At 39.9% G+C, this 17,845-nt stretch overlaps 1 protein-coding gene across 1 annotated transcript; it reads left to right on the top strand.

Annotated features, from left to right (window-relative positions):
• Positions 1 to 457: 457 nt before the first annotated feature.
• LOC140226217 (serine/threonine-protein kinase PLK1-like) lies at positions 458 to 17,845 on the top strand. The gene is made up of 12 exons (XM_072306705.1): positions 458 to 636; positions 3,295 to 3,402; positions 3,911 to 4,027; positions 5,051 to 5,268; positions 5,759 to 5,854; positions 7,485 to 7,623; positions 10,032 to 10,197; positions 10,914 to 11,102; positions 11,919 to 12,072; positions 12,446 to 12,575; positions 13,104 to 13,220; positions 14,366 to 17,845. Exons 1-12 carry the CDS (start codon positions 535 to 537, stop codon positions 14,615 to 14,617), a joined length of 1,788 nt encoding a protein of 595 aa, XP_072162806.1. The 5' UTR covers positions 458 to 534; the 3' UTR covers positions 14,618 to 17,845.

The following is a 17,845-nucleotide window of genomic DNA, read 5'->3' as shown; positions in this document are numbered from 1 at the left end:
ACTTTGCACCCATCCACGAACACACACACAACAACACACGCATGAATACCACAGTGATGAATACACGCTCATCTCACTAACAAGTTACACACACAGCAAGTGCAGCAGATTAAAATCACCGTCGATGCGAATCAGCCACGTACCAGCCGTGGGTTACCTCGAAAAGAATGCTAAAACAAATTACGATTTAAATTATATAAGAAGGTCAAAGAGAGGGTATGTTTATGGTTTTATCATAATGTTTTGTTTATCTTCAACATGACTGTGATCGGTCTGCCATTTTTAAATGTACAATTGACGAGTTTAAAGGGTTTCGTAGCATTGACCAATCAGAGACCCGCATCGGGAACGTGTCTCCGGTGCCCTCCGCCAATGAGCGTTCAGTACCTAGTCGAAACCGGCTGTTTTTGAAACCTCCCGATAACAATTTCCTATTCAGATGCCAAACGATCGCACTGATCAGCTGTCGTACTACCAAAACTCCTAAAAGATTTCGGCATTTCTCTACAGTTTTTAGAGTAATAATCCGCAAACATGTCATCAAGAAGAGAAGATCTGAGGGTGAAAGAGGTTCCAGATGTTGTTACAGATCCATCAACTGGAAAAACATACACGAAAGGCAGATTTCTCGGCAAGGTAAGGCCATGTTTCTTCAACTCAAGTTTGATGTTCACGTCACGCAAGCAAGTGATTGTGATCGTGAGATGAATGCGTTGAACTGTGCACGCATGTAGTGTTTAGTGAGCAGTGAAGCAAACGGTAAAAACCTAACACTGGACGGTGGATTTTCTCACATTGATCATCATTCACTGATCAACTCGAACTGATCTGCTGATCGAAGTTTGATTGTGTATTTATTCGTACAAAGGCAACGCTTTTGAGGTAGATTCTAGATGTTTTTGAAGCATGTCTAACGTTTAGATACGATAGTATTTATTAGTACATAATTGAAAGAAAGATAAAATTTTATTATTCAGAGGGGTGAAGGTTCAGGTGCAAGTTTGTTCACTTTGTCTCCCTCTACAAAAATTAAATTTGTTTATATCGCAACTGCTGATCTGTAAATTAAGAAACATGTCGGAAAAAGGAACCAGTGCAGTGGGACTCGAACCTGTCATCTTAACTGCTTTCCAGGCAGCGACACTACCACCATCGCAGGCTATCCTCCCTGGTGGCCGGCAGTGACACGATGAACAGGGAACAAATACCCAAGCTCCGAAATTCCGACATTGTTAGGTTAAGTAGTCCAAGGCGGACAAGGCAATTAGGCATATCAAATGAAAGAAAGATATTATTCAGAGGGGTGAAGGTTCAGGTGCAAGTTTGTTCACTTTGTCTCCCTCTAGGTTCTAACCGTTACAAAAATTAAATTTGTTAAGATCGCAACTGCTGATTAATCTAACAGTTAGTTACGATAGTATGTTAACGATAGTTAACAAGAGAAGAGTCGAAAAAATCCGGGCAAAATTGGGGTGCATCACAGTCATTGGCTCAGTTTCATGATCGATGATGAGGCATGGACATGGTAGCAATAATAACCATAAACTAACGTTAAAGGATGGGGAATCATGTTCTTATAACTAACATTTTGAACTAACGTTAAAGGATGGGGAATCATGTTCTTATAACTAACGTTTTGAAGAAAAAAAAATTAAAAGAATTTTTGTGTTGGGAAGTGTTGGGAATCAGTGGCAATACCACGACCATCACAAGGCCTTATCCAGAAAAAAAAAAATTAAGACTGTGTTAGAATACCTAACATGTGTAGATCTCTAGAGGTAGACCTAACGTAAATGTTAGAATCTAAATAGGCTAGTGAATGACATGTCTTACGTTTATTAATGATAATGATAGATATGATAATAATGATTATAATGATGATAATTTAATATTAATAATAGATATTACTGTAAATATTGTTTATTTTAATAATAGATTTGAATATTAATGATTTATAATGATAATAATTTTGTAATAGATGTTTTACGTCTTGCATCTAACTTGACCGGTGACTGAAACTTGCGAAAGATCGGTCTGTACAGTGTATCTGGTCGTCGGGTACACAGAAAGATCCGTCTGTCCAGAGGAGTCTTTTATTTTTTTGACAGTTATCGCTCTCCACCGTAGAGGAGGGGATCCGTGAAGCCAGACGCAGTCTCCGTGGAACATATTCCCGACGACCAGTTGAAAGACTGATCTTTCGGTCAAGTCGGGGGATATGTTCCACGGAGACTGTGTCTGGCTTTGCGGCCACAGATCCCCTCGGCCTCCTATACTTTAAACATTGTCTAGATACCCTCATAGATTATCTAGATTCTACATCGTACATCAATGTCTACGGAGCGGAGGAGATCGGGCGATAACACCAATTTAAAAATAAAATAAGACTCCTCTGGACAGACGGATCTTTCTGTCTAGGATAAACGTAAAACTTAGCATCTAGACTACATTACTAATTACACTAGAAAACTTTGATTGAAAGATCGGTCTGTATCTGTCCGTCGGGGAATGTTCCGCGGAGACTGCGTGTGGCTTCACGGATCCCTTATGGAGGACAGCGTTAATGGCAAAATATAAAAGAGTCCTCCGGACAGACGGACCTTTCTGTCTATTAATAAGATAGAAAACTAGGGTCCTAGATGTTCTACACTCTACAGAGCATGAGATAGAGAGCAGTGCTTGGAGTGAAAGATGTTTACAGGCCTATCCTACATCGTAGCATCTATTTATTAATATTTGTATTTTATTTTATTTTTTTTTTTTTTTTAGATTACAATATTCAAATTCGGTCAGACAAATTAAAGAAGGCAAGATAATCTGTATCATCTTGTTACTGAACAGTTTTCGTTTGTTTGGTTGGTTGTTTTTTTGTGTGTGTGTGTGTTTTTTTGTTTTGTTTGTTTTGTTTTAAATTGTTTGTTTTTGGGGTTTTTGTTTGGCATGGTAGGACACAGTTTGGATTTACAGTTTTGCCTGGTATGAATACACTATGATTGTCACTTGCATTGATCTTCTGTAAACTGTAATTTCCCCTTTATCTATTTTTGTGTGTGTGTCTGCAAAAAGCATCTAGGATTTTTATTTTTTGTCTTATCATCACACCCTACCATTGAGACATTAAATGTATGAAACAAGTCGTTAATAGAACCTTAGCACAGGCTTTAGAATGGTCTACCTGGTATATCTCACAATTGCTGTGTGGAGCCTTCCTGATTTTTGATATTCACGAAATGTTGAATGTCCCCTGGACATTGAGAACTTGTTGACACCATTATTGTTGTTTGTTGCTTGTAGGGAGGATTCGCCAAGTGCTATGAACTCATTGATGATGCCACCAAGGCTATCTATGCTGGCAAGGTTGTCTCCAAGGCACTGCTGGTTAAGCCACATCAGAAAGACAAAGTAAGTGAAATATTGACATTCTTTCATCACAAATAAATTTTAAACAAGGGGCAAACCTATAGATAGCTTGGACATGTTATTAGTTAAAACTTTTTAAAGGGGAATCTATTAGAATTAACAGTTAAAAACTTAGTTGAATAGGGACCCAAGTAAAAAGGACAACTTGGTGAAACTTGATTTTTTTTTTTTAGATAAAAAAAATTACAGTTTTGGGAAGTTATGAAATTTTGACATTGTTAATTTTCACTACACACTTTCAATGGTCAAGATATTTTTAAATTAAAGCAAATTAATGAGTTGATGATGTCAATGCCTCAAAATAAATAATTTCTACACAAAATCTTGACATTGTCATTTTTTTTTTCATGCACAATTGTACTGCCCCAGTCGCAATAAATGCCTGGATGTTTGCATCAAACTGATATGATCTGTCATGACTGTTTTAGTGGAATCTGCTATGCACTGCACTCTGCAATTACTTTATTGTTTCCTGTTTTTGTGGTTGTAGATGACAATGGAGATTCACATCCACCGCAGCTTGAACCACAAACATATTGTTGGGTTCCACAGCTTCTTTGAGGACAAGGACAATGTCTATGTCCTGCTTGAACTCTGCAGACGGAGGGTAAGTATCCCAGGCTGCATCATTCATTTTTTAAGTTGCTGAAATCTTTGCTTCTGATTGGCTGAAAGAAAATTGATCACTGAAAATTACTGACAAAACACTCGATGAAATGCCCTGCAGAAGATAAAGGAAATACAGGAGACCTCCAGATTACTTAATGATTTTTGCATTTGAACATGATATGTATTGGTTATACTGGGTACAGAGTTTCTGAATATACTGTATAGTGATTGGCATATCAAGGAACACCATAGTGAATGTTTTCAAAACTCATAACAGAGCACAATGAATAAGGATGATGACGTAGCAACTTCACATACATTGTAAGAATGCATGACTGGATGTTCAATGAAGTATTATAATTAATAAAGAAGAAAGCATTCAGAAATTCTCTACAGGCACAAGTACCGTTAGTATTGTAATGGAATTACATTGCTACATTACTTGAATATACATGTAGCTGAGCTATGCCCTGATCCTTGTGCATTCCAGCTGTGGCGGATCCAGGGGGGAGTTCACCGAGCGCCCCCTTTTTTGTTAAAACAAAAGAAATAAAAAGAAAAACATTGGGGTAGGGTGTGTGGCTTTGAGTTACATACGTAGGGACTGTACACTACTGGTTGAGGTGGGCATTCAGGTTTATAACATTAGTAAGTGAGATAAGGAGAAACCTCATTATGAAAGAGCATAATTTTAAGAATTATTCAACGTTTGTTTGTTTGATGAAAATTGGTTTTCAAATGGCTGAGATATCCAAAAAAAAGTGATAGTAATAAAGGCGACAGGCCACGCCTTTTATTAGGATCTCTTTGACTCACCTTGTTTTTGGATATCGCAGCCATTTCAAAACTGATTTTCATCAAATATATAAACTTTTGATACCCCTTAGAATTGCATGCTCTTTGACATCTCATAGGGTGGTTTCTGAATATCCCGCAAAATGTTAAAAGCTAAATCCTCACCTCAACCAGAACTGTACACACCCTTTAAAAGCTGTTTCTCCCTTACTACCCACAAACCTAGTCTTTGATGGAGCTCCACAAGCGTCGCCACGCCATCACTGAGCCGGAGACACGCTACTTTATGAGGCAGTGCATCCTTGGTGTGCAGTACCTCAACAAGACCAAGGTCATCCACCGCGACCTCAAGCTGGGCAACCTCTTCATCAACGACAACATGGAGATCAAGATCGGAGACTTTGGTCTGGCCACCAAGGTGGACTACATCGGTGAACGCAAGAAGTAAGCACGCTTGGTCTTCTGCGCGGGACACATCAGCTGCCAGTGTTTGTGCAGGCATATGGATTGTATACAGTGCACTCCCATTATAACGAGCAGGGTTATAACGAAATTCTAGTTACAGCAAAAAGAAATCCAGGTCGCAAAATTACAGTATGGGCTGCCGCTCTGTGTTATTTCATTGTTTATTTGTTCTGATAACGAAATTTCGATCTAACTAAAGACATCTGCCTGTCCCCAAGAACAGAATAATGTTCGTCATGTAACAAAAAGTTTTATTCTTGAAGCTATACTTCATGCCTCTGCCACTTAGTGTCACCGGAGGCACTTATAAATCAAACTGTTTAAAAAAAAAATATATAAAAAAATTGGCAAAATAAATCTCACCATGCAATGAATGATTTGTAAATGTATTGATTGGTACTTGGATATGACACTTTCAAGTTTCAACTTTACCGTTTCTCATTTTCCTTTTTCTCACCTCATTTTCCAGGACTCTGTGTGGAACACCAAACTACATCGCCCCAGAAGTTCTGTCAAAGAAAGGTCACAGCTATGAAGTAGACATTTGGTCTCTTGGTTGTATAATGTAAGTTGAATGTCAATACTCAATAACCAATTCTCTTACTCAGCTCTCCTTGCATGGTCTCAAGTTTGAATTGAATTGCATGTTGAGTTAATTTTGTCGGTCATTTCAATGTTGCACAGAGAGCATGAAAGAACTTGACAAAAGATCAGAAAGTTTTTTCTTTGTTTTCTTTTTCTGTGATTCTTTAGCAACATCATTGCATCAGAATCAATACAGTTGAACCTCTCGTATCCGGACAAGTCGGGACCGGGGCTCATCCGGATAAGGGATTTGGCCGGATACGGGAGACTCAGTGCTTTATACATGTACATACACTGTATACATACACATGTACTGATGTAGCCCATTGTAGTACCACATGTAGTAATGTGTATACTGCAACCTTTTCATTGTTACACTCAGTAACAGATCCCAAAATAGAGGTGTATGTTGGAAGTAATATGTAATTCATGTGTGTTTGTGTAGGAGTTCTCAAGGAGTTGGGAATCCCCCTTTCCTCCCGTAATTATTAAAAAATAAAAAAATAAAAAAAATCACGGCGAGATTGCATCCGTATAATAGAGAGATCCGGATAAAGGGAGGCCGGATAAGAGAGGTTCAACTGTACTTTCATGTCAAAATCAATATGGCCCAAGGAAATGAAGAAACTACATTATGTATAAAAATAAAGAGCCTTACTCTTTGGGAATTATTTGTGGCCACTGAAATGCAAGTATTCAACATGCAAGAATCGCTTTGTTTGCTCTTTGTACACTCACACACTGATTTTGATGTAAACATGTTGGTAGCCATTAAAACTAACTAGGCCAGGGGGGGCTTCCGAGCCCCCTCCCGATGTTCCGCGCGATGTATCGCTATCGCGAAAAGCTATCGCCGCGATGTTTCATGACTTTCATGAGTCTCCCGCATCTTTTGACACTAAATTTGTGATACCCGGGCTCGTGGTTCCGAAGTTGCGCATAAATGTGTACGTGCATGTCAGAACAAAAATTGCTAAAAAACGTGAATTTGTGTACAATTTCAATATGCAAACTGTGCTTACAGACAAATTTCATAAAAGCATGATTATTTTGGGGTTTTGTTAGATCAAAATCAATTAAAAACATATTTTCTTGTTCGGAACAGTGTTGCGGACAAATTTCATCAAGAAAACAATGAAAAACATAAAGTCGAAAAAACAGAAGTACATAAAGAAATTCAAAAAACAATTAAATACTTAAGAAATTTTTCTGATGCCACAATTTTTTTTCTCTTACATTTGCTAAGGACACTAAAAAGAATATTTACACAAAAAATGTGCCTGTTTTGAGCTTTATTTAGTGATTTATACCAAAATGTGTGATTTCATGCATCATTATGCATAAATTAGCATAATTCAGCGTAAATGATAATTTTTTTGAAGAATTAATTTCATGGTACTTTAGATTACCTCATAGGTAATGTGTGTGCCAAGTTTCATCGCGAACGCGCGGCCGAGATCTGGAGGGGGACCTGGGAGGCCCCCCGGGCTCATCTACTGTACCTTAATAGCCCGGCCTAGTTAGGGTTAATATACCAAATGTTGTGTGTCCATAAAAAAAAAGTCACAAAAACATATCTTTTCCCAATATGTACTGGTATTTCTGTACAGGTACACCATGTTGGTGGGTAAGCCCCCCTTTGAGACCCAGAGCCTCAAGGATACATACATGAGGATCAAGAGAAACGAGTACAGGATACCTTCCTCCATCAGCTCCCCAGCAAGGACCCTCATCCAAAAGCTTCTAAGGGTAGGTTGGATAACATAAGAAAACTTGGAATCCCATTTATCGCAGACACAATGCTACAAGTTTTACAAACCCACTTACAATGTACAGTCAAACCTGTCTATAGCGGCCACCCAAGGGATACGGAAAAAGTGGCCGTTATAGACAGGTGGCCGCTATAGACAGGTAATCCAACTTTGTGTACATTGCCTATGTACATGTATCATCGTTGTATGCATCTATAAACACTTACATGTACATGTATGTGTGTACGTATGCACACGTGTGTATCATGCATAAAACAATGCCGGTGTTTATGAAATTGTTGCACAGTACCGTAGCATGTGCACAGTCATGAAGAAAACTTAACACTAGTGCATTATTGGGACTGAATAAGTGATGAATGCAACGGTGGCGATTACTGAACGTTGCCCAGGAATGACTGGCACGGATAAAAAGCAGAAAAACACGCTGAATTATCAGCTCGGCTACGGCTCCATCAGGTTTTTGGCTAGACAGGTTAAAATCTACCACGGGAAACAAAATTTGTGGCCGCTAGCCGCGTTAGACAGGTGGCCGCTATACACAGGGTCTTTAACCCTAAAGGGGCCGGGCTTTTTTGGCTATGCTCAGACCGGGGGGGGGGGGGGGGGGGGCAGATTCCGCCCCCCCCCCCCCCCCCCCCCCCCCCCCCCCCCCCCCCCCCCCCCCCCCCGAGATCTCGGCCATCGGTGGTGCGATCGCGATGAAATTTTGCATGCGTGAGACCCGCGTCATAATCTACAAGATTGTGTCATAAGATTTTTTGAAACAATCAATTTCTAATTTTAATTAATTAATTATGCAAATTAAGCTCAAGGTGATATTTTAGCTTAATTAAAAGCATTGAGAGTCTAATTTTTGATCTGTAAATCTGTTTTAGCATATTCAACAATTGTACATCACAAAAACTTCCAAAACTCATTTCAATTCTTCTGTATTTATTGTTTTCAGAATTTCTTATGTATTTCTTTGTTTTTCAACTTTTGTTTTTTCTTTGTTTTTTCATTGGAAATTGTCACTGACCACTTTTCTACCATAATTAGCTCAAAATTAATCAATGAAAGTGATTAATTGTAAAAATAATCAGGTTTTTATGCCTTTCATGACAGAGCACTTGTTTTCCATAGGAAATGTACACAAAATCACAAAATTGTGCCCGTTTTGGAGCGACATTCCGTTACAAAAATGGGCGTGGCTTCGCAAAAGTATGCGCGGACGTTGCAAATTTGGTCTCAAAAGTTGCGCGAGACTTGAACGAAGAAAGTCAAGAAGCCTCGCGATGAGGCCTTCTCGCGTTACAGAATAATAGCGCGAAACGTCGAGGGGGAGGCGGATTCCGCCCCCCCCCCCCCCCCCCCCCCCCCCCGGCCCTTTTAGGGTTAACATGGCTTTTCTCTCGGGGGATTTTTCAGTGGCCGCTATAGAGAGGTGGCCGCTAAGGCAGGTTTGACTGTATTTTATATACTGTAAAAGTGGAAATTTTCGTGGTGTTGAAATTTTCGCGCAACCAGAAACTAGCGCGAAAATAAAAGCATGCGAATATTTTTGCTTGCCATATGTTCCTGTGCGTGATGTCTTGATTCCGCGGAATTAAAAACACGCAAAACTCTTCTTACCCGGCCAAGCGCGAAAAATTAGTCGCGCGAAAATATCCACTTTTACAGTAGTGTGGAAACTGTAGCTTCTTGTTTGTGTGAGAGGGGATGTGGTTTATTTTGTCAACTAGAAGTTGTTGGCCTTCACTCGGTAAGTCATTTTGGGCAAGTGGGAATAGTTCTATTTCATAACGTTCCAACGGAATTATTTCTTTTTTTAATGCTAGTGCTGATGATGTCTCCCAGGCAAGTCAATTGAATCAAGTTGCAACATCCACCAGCTGTTGCATGACAAGCAATACAGATCGCTATCCTCCATTTGCAGGTACCCTGGATTCTGTCAACACCTCTATGATGGCCATCGGATCTTACACAATGAAAAAATATTGTTTCACGTTTGGTTTATGTAAAATACAAGAAGATACTAAAAAATTCTTCCAAAGACAAAAACAAGGCAAAACAAAAAGAACCAATGAAATAGATATGAATTCCCATAATTTCTGAGTCCTTCATCAAAAAAGTTTAAAAATGTCTTTGGGATCTTTAGCATTTTATGTATCACTGTGTTATGAGTGGCACATTGGTTTTGTGAGCAAATACTATCTAAATCATCTAGGCTAATAGATATGTACGGTATATTGTGAATAGAGATACTTTTATTCTTAATCTACAATATGCAATCATTTTCCAAAATTCTCACATCAAAGTCAGGTTCATCAAAATTATTCATGCCCTCCAAATTTTTTCCAAAACTATAAGGTCTTTTTGCATATATATTTGCTTCTGTTTGCACAGAATGACCCGTCCCAACGTCCCACCATTGAGCACCTCTTGGAGGACCCTTTCTTCACTTCGGGCTACCTGCCCCCGCAGCTTCCCACAACCTGCCTCACGATGGCGCCCCGCTTCCAGGTCTCGGTCACGTCAAGCAGGAGACCTCTCCTGGATGTCAACTGTCAAGGTGAGATTTGTATCCGGGCAATACCACTCTATTACAGAGCAATATCAGATAATAATTACCTAATATCTCAGGTTTCTTCATCTGGATGCTCGAATGTAGTCTACTCGACTGTGTACAATGTAATTGGTTTTCTAATAATCAGTTTTGTAGATTTATATGTGAGTTTGATATTTTGACCAAAAATTTGCATTTGAATCATTTTGCGCAATTTTTAATATATCTCATCAGGTTTTAAACAAAAATAATAATGTACAATTCACTGTGACCTTGCCAACTTGACCGTGAGGACTTGTGCAAAATGCAAATATTCAATCATACTTAGTATGATTGGATAAGAAACTCACATTCATAAAAGAGTGATTGTAATTATAGTTCCTCTTTAGAATTCCATGCTACTTGATAAACTAGAAACATCTGATTGGAAATTTATTTTGGGGGTAGGTGCGACTGTAAAATCCCCCTTGGCTTGATAACCATCAATCCAAGGTTTCTAATGTAGTATCAGAAGATATATATATTTATAAGACTTATAGGCTCACCTATGCCAAGGCTCATATTTTGCGGTTTGGAAGTGATTACAGAAAATCTGTGTACAGGTTGGGCAGACTCTGCCCGCCCCCAGCCTTTGTATGGTTTGTAGATGACAAAATGCATGCACATCCACCACTGGCGCGAAAATATGACTTTCCCCTTAATTTCCTGATTTTTTTCCACAGATGAGAACAAGCCCCCCTCACAAGAAGAGGGCGGCAAGCCGTTCCGCAAGGGCCAGGGGGAGCTGAAGGAGAACCACCACCAGGCCCGGTCCAACCCATCCCCCAAGGAGGAGCACCTGGCTGGCCTACTGACACACCTCTCTGCCCTCCACCAGGCCAAGCCCAGTGCCAGGTCCCTCATACGCATGGGTGAGATACTGTACAGTTTTGGTCCTCTTTCATGATAAGGATTACTCAATACCCAAAACCTCTTCTCTCTAATTCTGCAGAGGTCTCCCTGCTTGAGAACTTAGGAGGGCTGCCAACTACAGAATTATACTTCCATGGTAAACTTACATGTATTTTGAAATTATGTTGGCTATGGTACCAACACCTGCACCTACCATGTCTGTCCCCTCCCTTTATAAAGCATTTCTAATTATCAAGAGTTTAACCCTAACCAGGCCGGGCTTGTTTTGGGTGTTCTGTGGCCGGGGGAGGGTTGATTCATGTTCACTGGGATACTGCCACCTACCCAACCCCCCGCTCCTCCCCTCCAAAAAGCATTGCTGGTGGCCGAGAAGGTATATTAATTACCTTTGGTACACGTTCACTGTGACACGACCACCTATCCCACCCTTTCCCTCCACTCCCCTCCAAAAACATTGCTGGTGATTAAAAAGTTATACCTCATGTTCACTGTAACAGGGTAACACCTCCCCTCCCCCTCCCCCCCCCCTCCCCTCCCCCTCCCCTCCCCTCCCCTCCCCTCCCCTCTCCTCCCCTCCAAAAACATTGCTGGTGATTAAAAAGTTATACCTCATGTTCACTGTGACAAAACCACCTACCTCACCCCACCTCTCCCCTCCAAAAACATTGCTGGTGATTAAGAAGACAGGTACCGGTACCTCAAGTTCACTGTCAGTGACACCACCACCCACCCCACCCCACCCCTCCCCTCCTAAAACATTGTTGGTGATCAAGTAGTTAACCCTCACATGTTGGCTATGATATTGCTCCCATCAGACGAGGCAGAGGACCCTGCTGCCATCCCCATCCTCTGGGTCAGCAAGTGGGTGGACTACTCAGACAAGTACGGGCTGGGATACCAGCTGTGTGATGGCAGCGTGGGCGTACTCTTCAACGACTCCACCAGACTTCTTCTCCATGCCAATGGAGAGTAAGTCCCTTTTCTTATTTGTTTTTCTTCTTCCTCTTCCTAGTTAACCATGTGTGTGGTAATGAACTTATAGAGCTGTAACTTGAACTCATACTTTGGGGTATGTAAAGTGTTTGTATTTATTGAATTTCAAGCTTGGCACCACAGAATGCCATTGAAGCAACTTCAGAACTTGTGTCAGTTTGCACTTGTAAATATGACTTGTGTATTTAACAATTGCCTCGTCTCAGTTTTGTTTTTGCTTTGTATTTATTGTTTTTCTATTCACAAACACGCTTGAGTATATAGAGTGTGATGGGATGCACTTGAAAATACGAATTGTATATTTTGCATTTGTCTCATCTTTGCTTTTGCTTTTCATCGTTATCACCAGCACTCTGGAGTACATAGAGCGTGACGGGAATGAGAAGTACTGCCGCCTGGAGGCCTACACTCCTGGCCTGCACAAGAAGGTCACCCTGCTGAGATACTTTAGGAACTACATGAGTGAACATCTACTCAAGGTATGAGGGGAAACAGCTATGGCTTCATCTTGAAATAGAAGCTTTCAGCAAGCACTAGCTCATTCGCTGTCGATCATAATTACGCGCAGTGACAACCCAGAATGAGAAAAAAGTTGCGACTTTTCCTGTCTAGCTTGAGACATGTTGAAAGTTTATTTCTTATGTATACTGTGTAAACATTGGAATTCAATTTATTGTGTGAAAACTTGATGGGCATTTTGTGCTGCCCTTGGCTAATAAAACATGGCAAGAAAATTAATGTGGGTCTGCAAACACTGAAGTTCACTGACACTTAGCCTCCAAAAAGTGGATCACTTTAAAGAACTTTTAGGCTTAGTGACAGAATTGTGTGGAACCACAAAAGAGTTGATAAGAAATTGTTTCAGGCATTGATTGTAATAAGTTCTTAATACTTTGATAGGAATCCACACTCACACGATAAAGAAGAGGCATAAAAGAAGGTATATAGAGTGCCATCACTGGGAAAAAAAAAAATCTACAATGTATCATGATCTCTTCTCATGGCAGGCTGGAGCTGCTATGACGCCTCGCGAGTCAGACAGCATGGCGAGACTTCCCTTCCTACAAACATGGTTCAGAACGAAGAGCGCCATCATTCTCCATCTCAGCAACGGCACACTCCAGGTGAGTTTACTGACAGGCTTATTATAGTCCCACTCTACCACTACAGTATGTAACACTAGATTTTTCATCATTTTTCCCACAAGTGAGATTATTTTGGTGATGAAATGATGCATTTGTGTTGCACCTCGATGAAATTAACTTTGCATGATCCCTGCTTTTGGTTGTAACTTCAGTTTTTCTATACAAGTACCACAGTGTGCTACATGTGCTAGAAATACATGGATTTGCCAACTATTTGCAACCATTTGTTGTAGCAAAATCAGCCCGTCCTCAACGGGTTAAAGTGTGATATGTGTGAATGTATCTGTAGGTGATACTGGAAACCTTGTTATAACAAGGGAACTTAATATGGGATCTGCAAAACCATCCTTGTGTAAGAGGGCTTTGAATATTAGACCTCCTTAATAGGGAGTATCCACTGCATAGTGATCATGATCGAGGGATTCTTTTCATGTGTTGTGTCTGTAACACAGTGAAACTACAGTGCACTCCCGTTACAACGAACACGGTTATAACGAAATTTCGTTATAACGAAGTAAAACTTCTGGTCCCAAAATTATCGCTATAAAAGTCTATGGTACAAAATTCTCTTATAACGAACACGGTTATAGCGAAATATTCGTTATAACGAAGTCTTTTTCCGAGCACCACTGACAAAGAAAAACAAAAGAAATGTGCTCCGTTATAACGAAATGCGAATCGCTTTCAAAAATACGTATAGCGGAACAAGGCATTTACAGCGTCTCTGCGTGCGCGAACGCGTCACATCACTGTGTGTTCGCTTGGTGTGTCACGCAGAGTTTCCAAGGGGAACACGCGTTATTGTATAATTATACAATAATCTGAAATTGATTAACAATTTGTTTTATTGTTCACATATAGCTTTAGTATGACGAGTATTTAACAAACAGATTATCATATATGCGTGGCTTCCTTGTTTTCGTTATATATTGTATTTGTTCGGTTACAACGAAATTTCGTTATAACGAAAGAAAACTGCCGGTCCCGAGCATTTCGTTATAACGGGAGTGCACTGTATTCACTTTGAAGGGCGAGACTTCTTTTTTTGATTGATATTGTTGACATTGTAGAATCACAGTTTCATTGGACATTCCTGACTGCTAATACCTAAATCACCTTTTCAGATCAACTTCTTTGAGGACCACACGAAGATCATCCTCTGCCCGCTGATGGGCGCGGTCACATACATCGACCAGAAGCGCAACTTCCGCACCTACCGCCTCAACCTCCTCGAGAAGCATGGCTGCACGGGCGACCTCAACACCCGACTGGACTACGCCCTCACCATGGTACAGAAGATGACCACCAAGAAGCCGGGCAGCGCCACCACGAAGACAACGACGACGGCTGCACCAACGGCGGTGGCCGCCCGATAGGTTTCCTCCAGGAACGCGAGCCGACATCTGTGCCAATCGCGGGGCAAAATTCGGGAACGGCGACTTTCGCCAGACTTGAGAGATGCAGTCGGAGCTGACTGCCGGGAAGTGATCGATGATGGGTGAAAACCCATCTGCTGATCACTTCTGGCTTGGGATCAAGACACTCAGATGATGCGTGATCCCACATGTTCTTCGCTGCAGCTAAAAACCTTGATGTAGGTGGGCGATTTCAAGACGTCACCCTCACGTGCCATTGATATGTTCCCTTGGCGTTGCACTCATTTAGAGATGAACTGTGCAACGCTGGGAATAAATTGATAATTGTGTAGTTGTTTTTTACTGTGACTAGATGTGTTTAAAAAAAAAAAAATAGAGAAGAAGAATAGATAAGAAATTTCATCTATTGGATGGATCTTACCAGGAATACATGTTCAGTTTCAAGACAAATTTGCAAGTTCTGCCAAGTTTTATAGTTACTTGTAAATTGTAGAGAAACTTACACGTTCAGCTTTTTAGAATAACTCCCTATTTAATCATGAAATGCCTGCACTTGATCCAAGCAAAACTGAAATGATGGTATTTGTAGGGGAAAAATTGCAGGAATCAAATACTAGTAGTAGTATGTACGTAAAGTATATGACACATTCACTCATTCAGCAACAAAGGAAGATGCATTACTGGCTTTTTCTTCAAATGCAGATAGATACATCTTGACCAGGGTGTAGTGTGGATGAAATGAAATCTTGTGTGACTGAGTGTCTGAGCAAATATTTCCTGTAGTCCAGTGAAAATTCAGTCAGTCCTTTGTTACATAAATTTGTGATCCATTAAGATATTCTTGAAGACAGTTATCACTGATCACAAAAGCTTGGTCAAAGATAAATATATATGAGGACTGTTCTGCTTTATGGTCAAAATATGATGATAAGACTTTTTGTTTTCTTAAAAGCAATGTAAGTAGGTACGGGTGCAGCACCATTTTTTGTGCCAAGGTTTATCTCGTCTATCTATGATGCAGTGGTTGATCGCTGGGTTAGTAGGTATCTGCAAATTCAACAATATGGCAAACATGCTTTTAAAAGTTCATGAATAGCAATGATACTTGCCTCTTGTAGTCACATAATCTTAGTTATTTGTAGTGTGGAATTGTTACAATACTGGTGACAGGATATTATGTTTGTGAGTCACATGTAGTTAACTTATTATGTTTTTTATGAATTACTGTAAAACGAGGGATGTTCGCGTGCATTTTAATTTCGCAAATTTCACGAGCACCAAGATTCGCGAAATTAAAATGCACGCGAAGTTCTTGCCAGTGGCAGTTCGCGAAAATTTCATGCCGCAAAAATGACCGTCGGCTCGAATTCGCGAAAAATTCATGCCGCGAATATATTGTGTTTTACAGAATGAATTGGTGCATATAGAGTCTTAATGGTTAATATCTCATCCCTATGTTGTGGTATTCACGATTTCCAAAGAGTTTGCACTGGTTCCACCAGGCTTCTGTGTGCAATGGTACTATTCTTGCTATGTATTTGGGGCCATTCCAAACATAAACTGATCCATTGCATGCAATCATCTTGACTTATAACTCAAGTAGAGTCTTCTTCTAAAGCTAACCCGTGGGGACCCAGTAAAAACTCCTTTGATATGCCATTTATATTTAGCGAGTCTATTTTCTTTTCTTTTTTTAAACAGGATGCCCTGACATTATTTGAAGTGATTGTATAATTTGTGATCGCGGAGTACAATAATGAACAGAGATATGCTATTGTGCACCTTGCATTCATGTCGGAATCAGAGTAAATATTTTCACATATTATCCATGAGCAGCATTTGACTCGGATAAAAACCTTGCAAAATATGTGGTGTATACAGTATTGGAAATGTGGTACAGGGAACCTCATTATAACAAGTTGTTTGGGACCACTGGAATTTCCCATTGTATAAGATTTCTTGTTATATCAGGGATTAAGACAAAGCAAAAGAAATATATAAACAGATTTGGACCTGCAAATTATCTCCTTATATCTAATTGCTGTATGTCCGACCTCGTTATAACGAGGTTCCACTGTATAATATCTTCATGAAGTAGGGTTTAGTTTGAGACAGGACCTTGTTTTCAATTCACTCATTTAATTTGATTGTCTTCTCTATCCCTCTTTCTCTCTTTCTCTCTCTAACCAATGCTGCACACTGGCACTGGTCCGACAGTTCCTGACCAGTGAAAATCACTGTCGGACCAGTAATTTTTTTCAGGAATGGACCGGTTTTAACCCGTTGAGGACGAGTCCCGAGTAAACTCAGGCAGGGGTCTATGGGAAATGCGTGTTGTAGCAAAATGAGTCCGTACTACGGATACGTACTGGTCCAACAGACAGGTCGTACCAGTAGAAAAAAATGGGCTAGTGTGCAGCCCTGCTCTAACCGAGGCAAATTCTGCTTAATATCAAATGTCTGCCATCATTTGCTGGACTTGTCCCTCGTGCAGTTTTTTTTTTTTACTTGTAAGGTACTTGAGTTATAAACACCTTATCTCCTTTGTTTAGCTTCAATAGTAAACTAAAGATACTGTAGTATACTCGTCTGCTGACAGTGAAATAAAATATTTGTCATGCATTGATTGCTAAGTAGTTCCAAGGTATGCCTGTTGGTGTTGAATACATTTAACCTTGAGCAATGAACATTTGAAATGTTCAAAAACAATTTGTGTGGTCAACATGTTTTAAATACAGTACATTCTGCAGTGTTGAAATATTCGAAGAAAAGTGATGTCACGCAAGCATACTTAGGAACATACAAATCGAGGTACAATTTCTAGACACTGTCAGCACAAAATTCATCATAACTACATGTACTTTGTAGTTCAAGTTGTAGATGGCCTGTTAGTAGCAGAAATTGTTTGATGCCTCAAATATCTTCCCTAGGTGGGAAAAAAAAAAGGAGTAGAGTAGCTTCCCAAGTGTATTTCATGTATGTGCATAATCTTTTTTTTTGTGAATTGTACACATAATCAAATTTGTTCAACTGCGCGTACAATGATCAAATTTTGTAATTTATGCATACAGATAAGCCATATTGACATGGTGTGTATATATAATGTAATATATCTATAGTTGTAAATATTTTCTTCTTTTTGCTAACTCTTCAACAGCATGTACCCTTTTCTTTAGTGCAAGCTTTTGTATAATAATGAATAAAAAATTTTACTTGTATTGAAAGAAA

The sequence above is a fragment of the Diadema setosum genome, chromosome 3 (genome assembly GCF_964275005.1).
Source record: "Diadema setosum chromosome 3, eeDiaSeto1, whole genome shotgun sequence".
NCBI classification, from domain to species: Eukaryota; Metazoa; Echinodermata; class Echinoidea; order Diadematoida; family Diadematidae; genus Diadema; species Diadema setosum.
The sequence above is the reverse complement of the archived record's forward strand: the minus strand, read 5'-3'. Positions and strand labels throughout refer to the sequence as shown.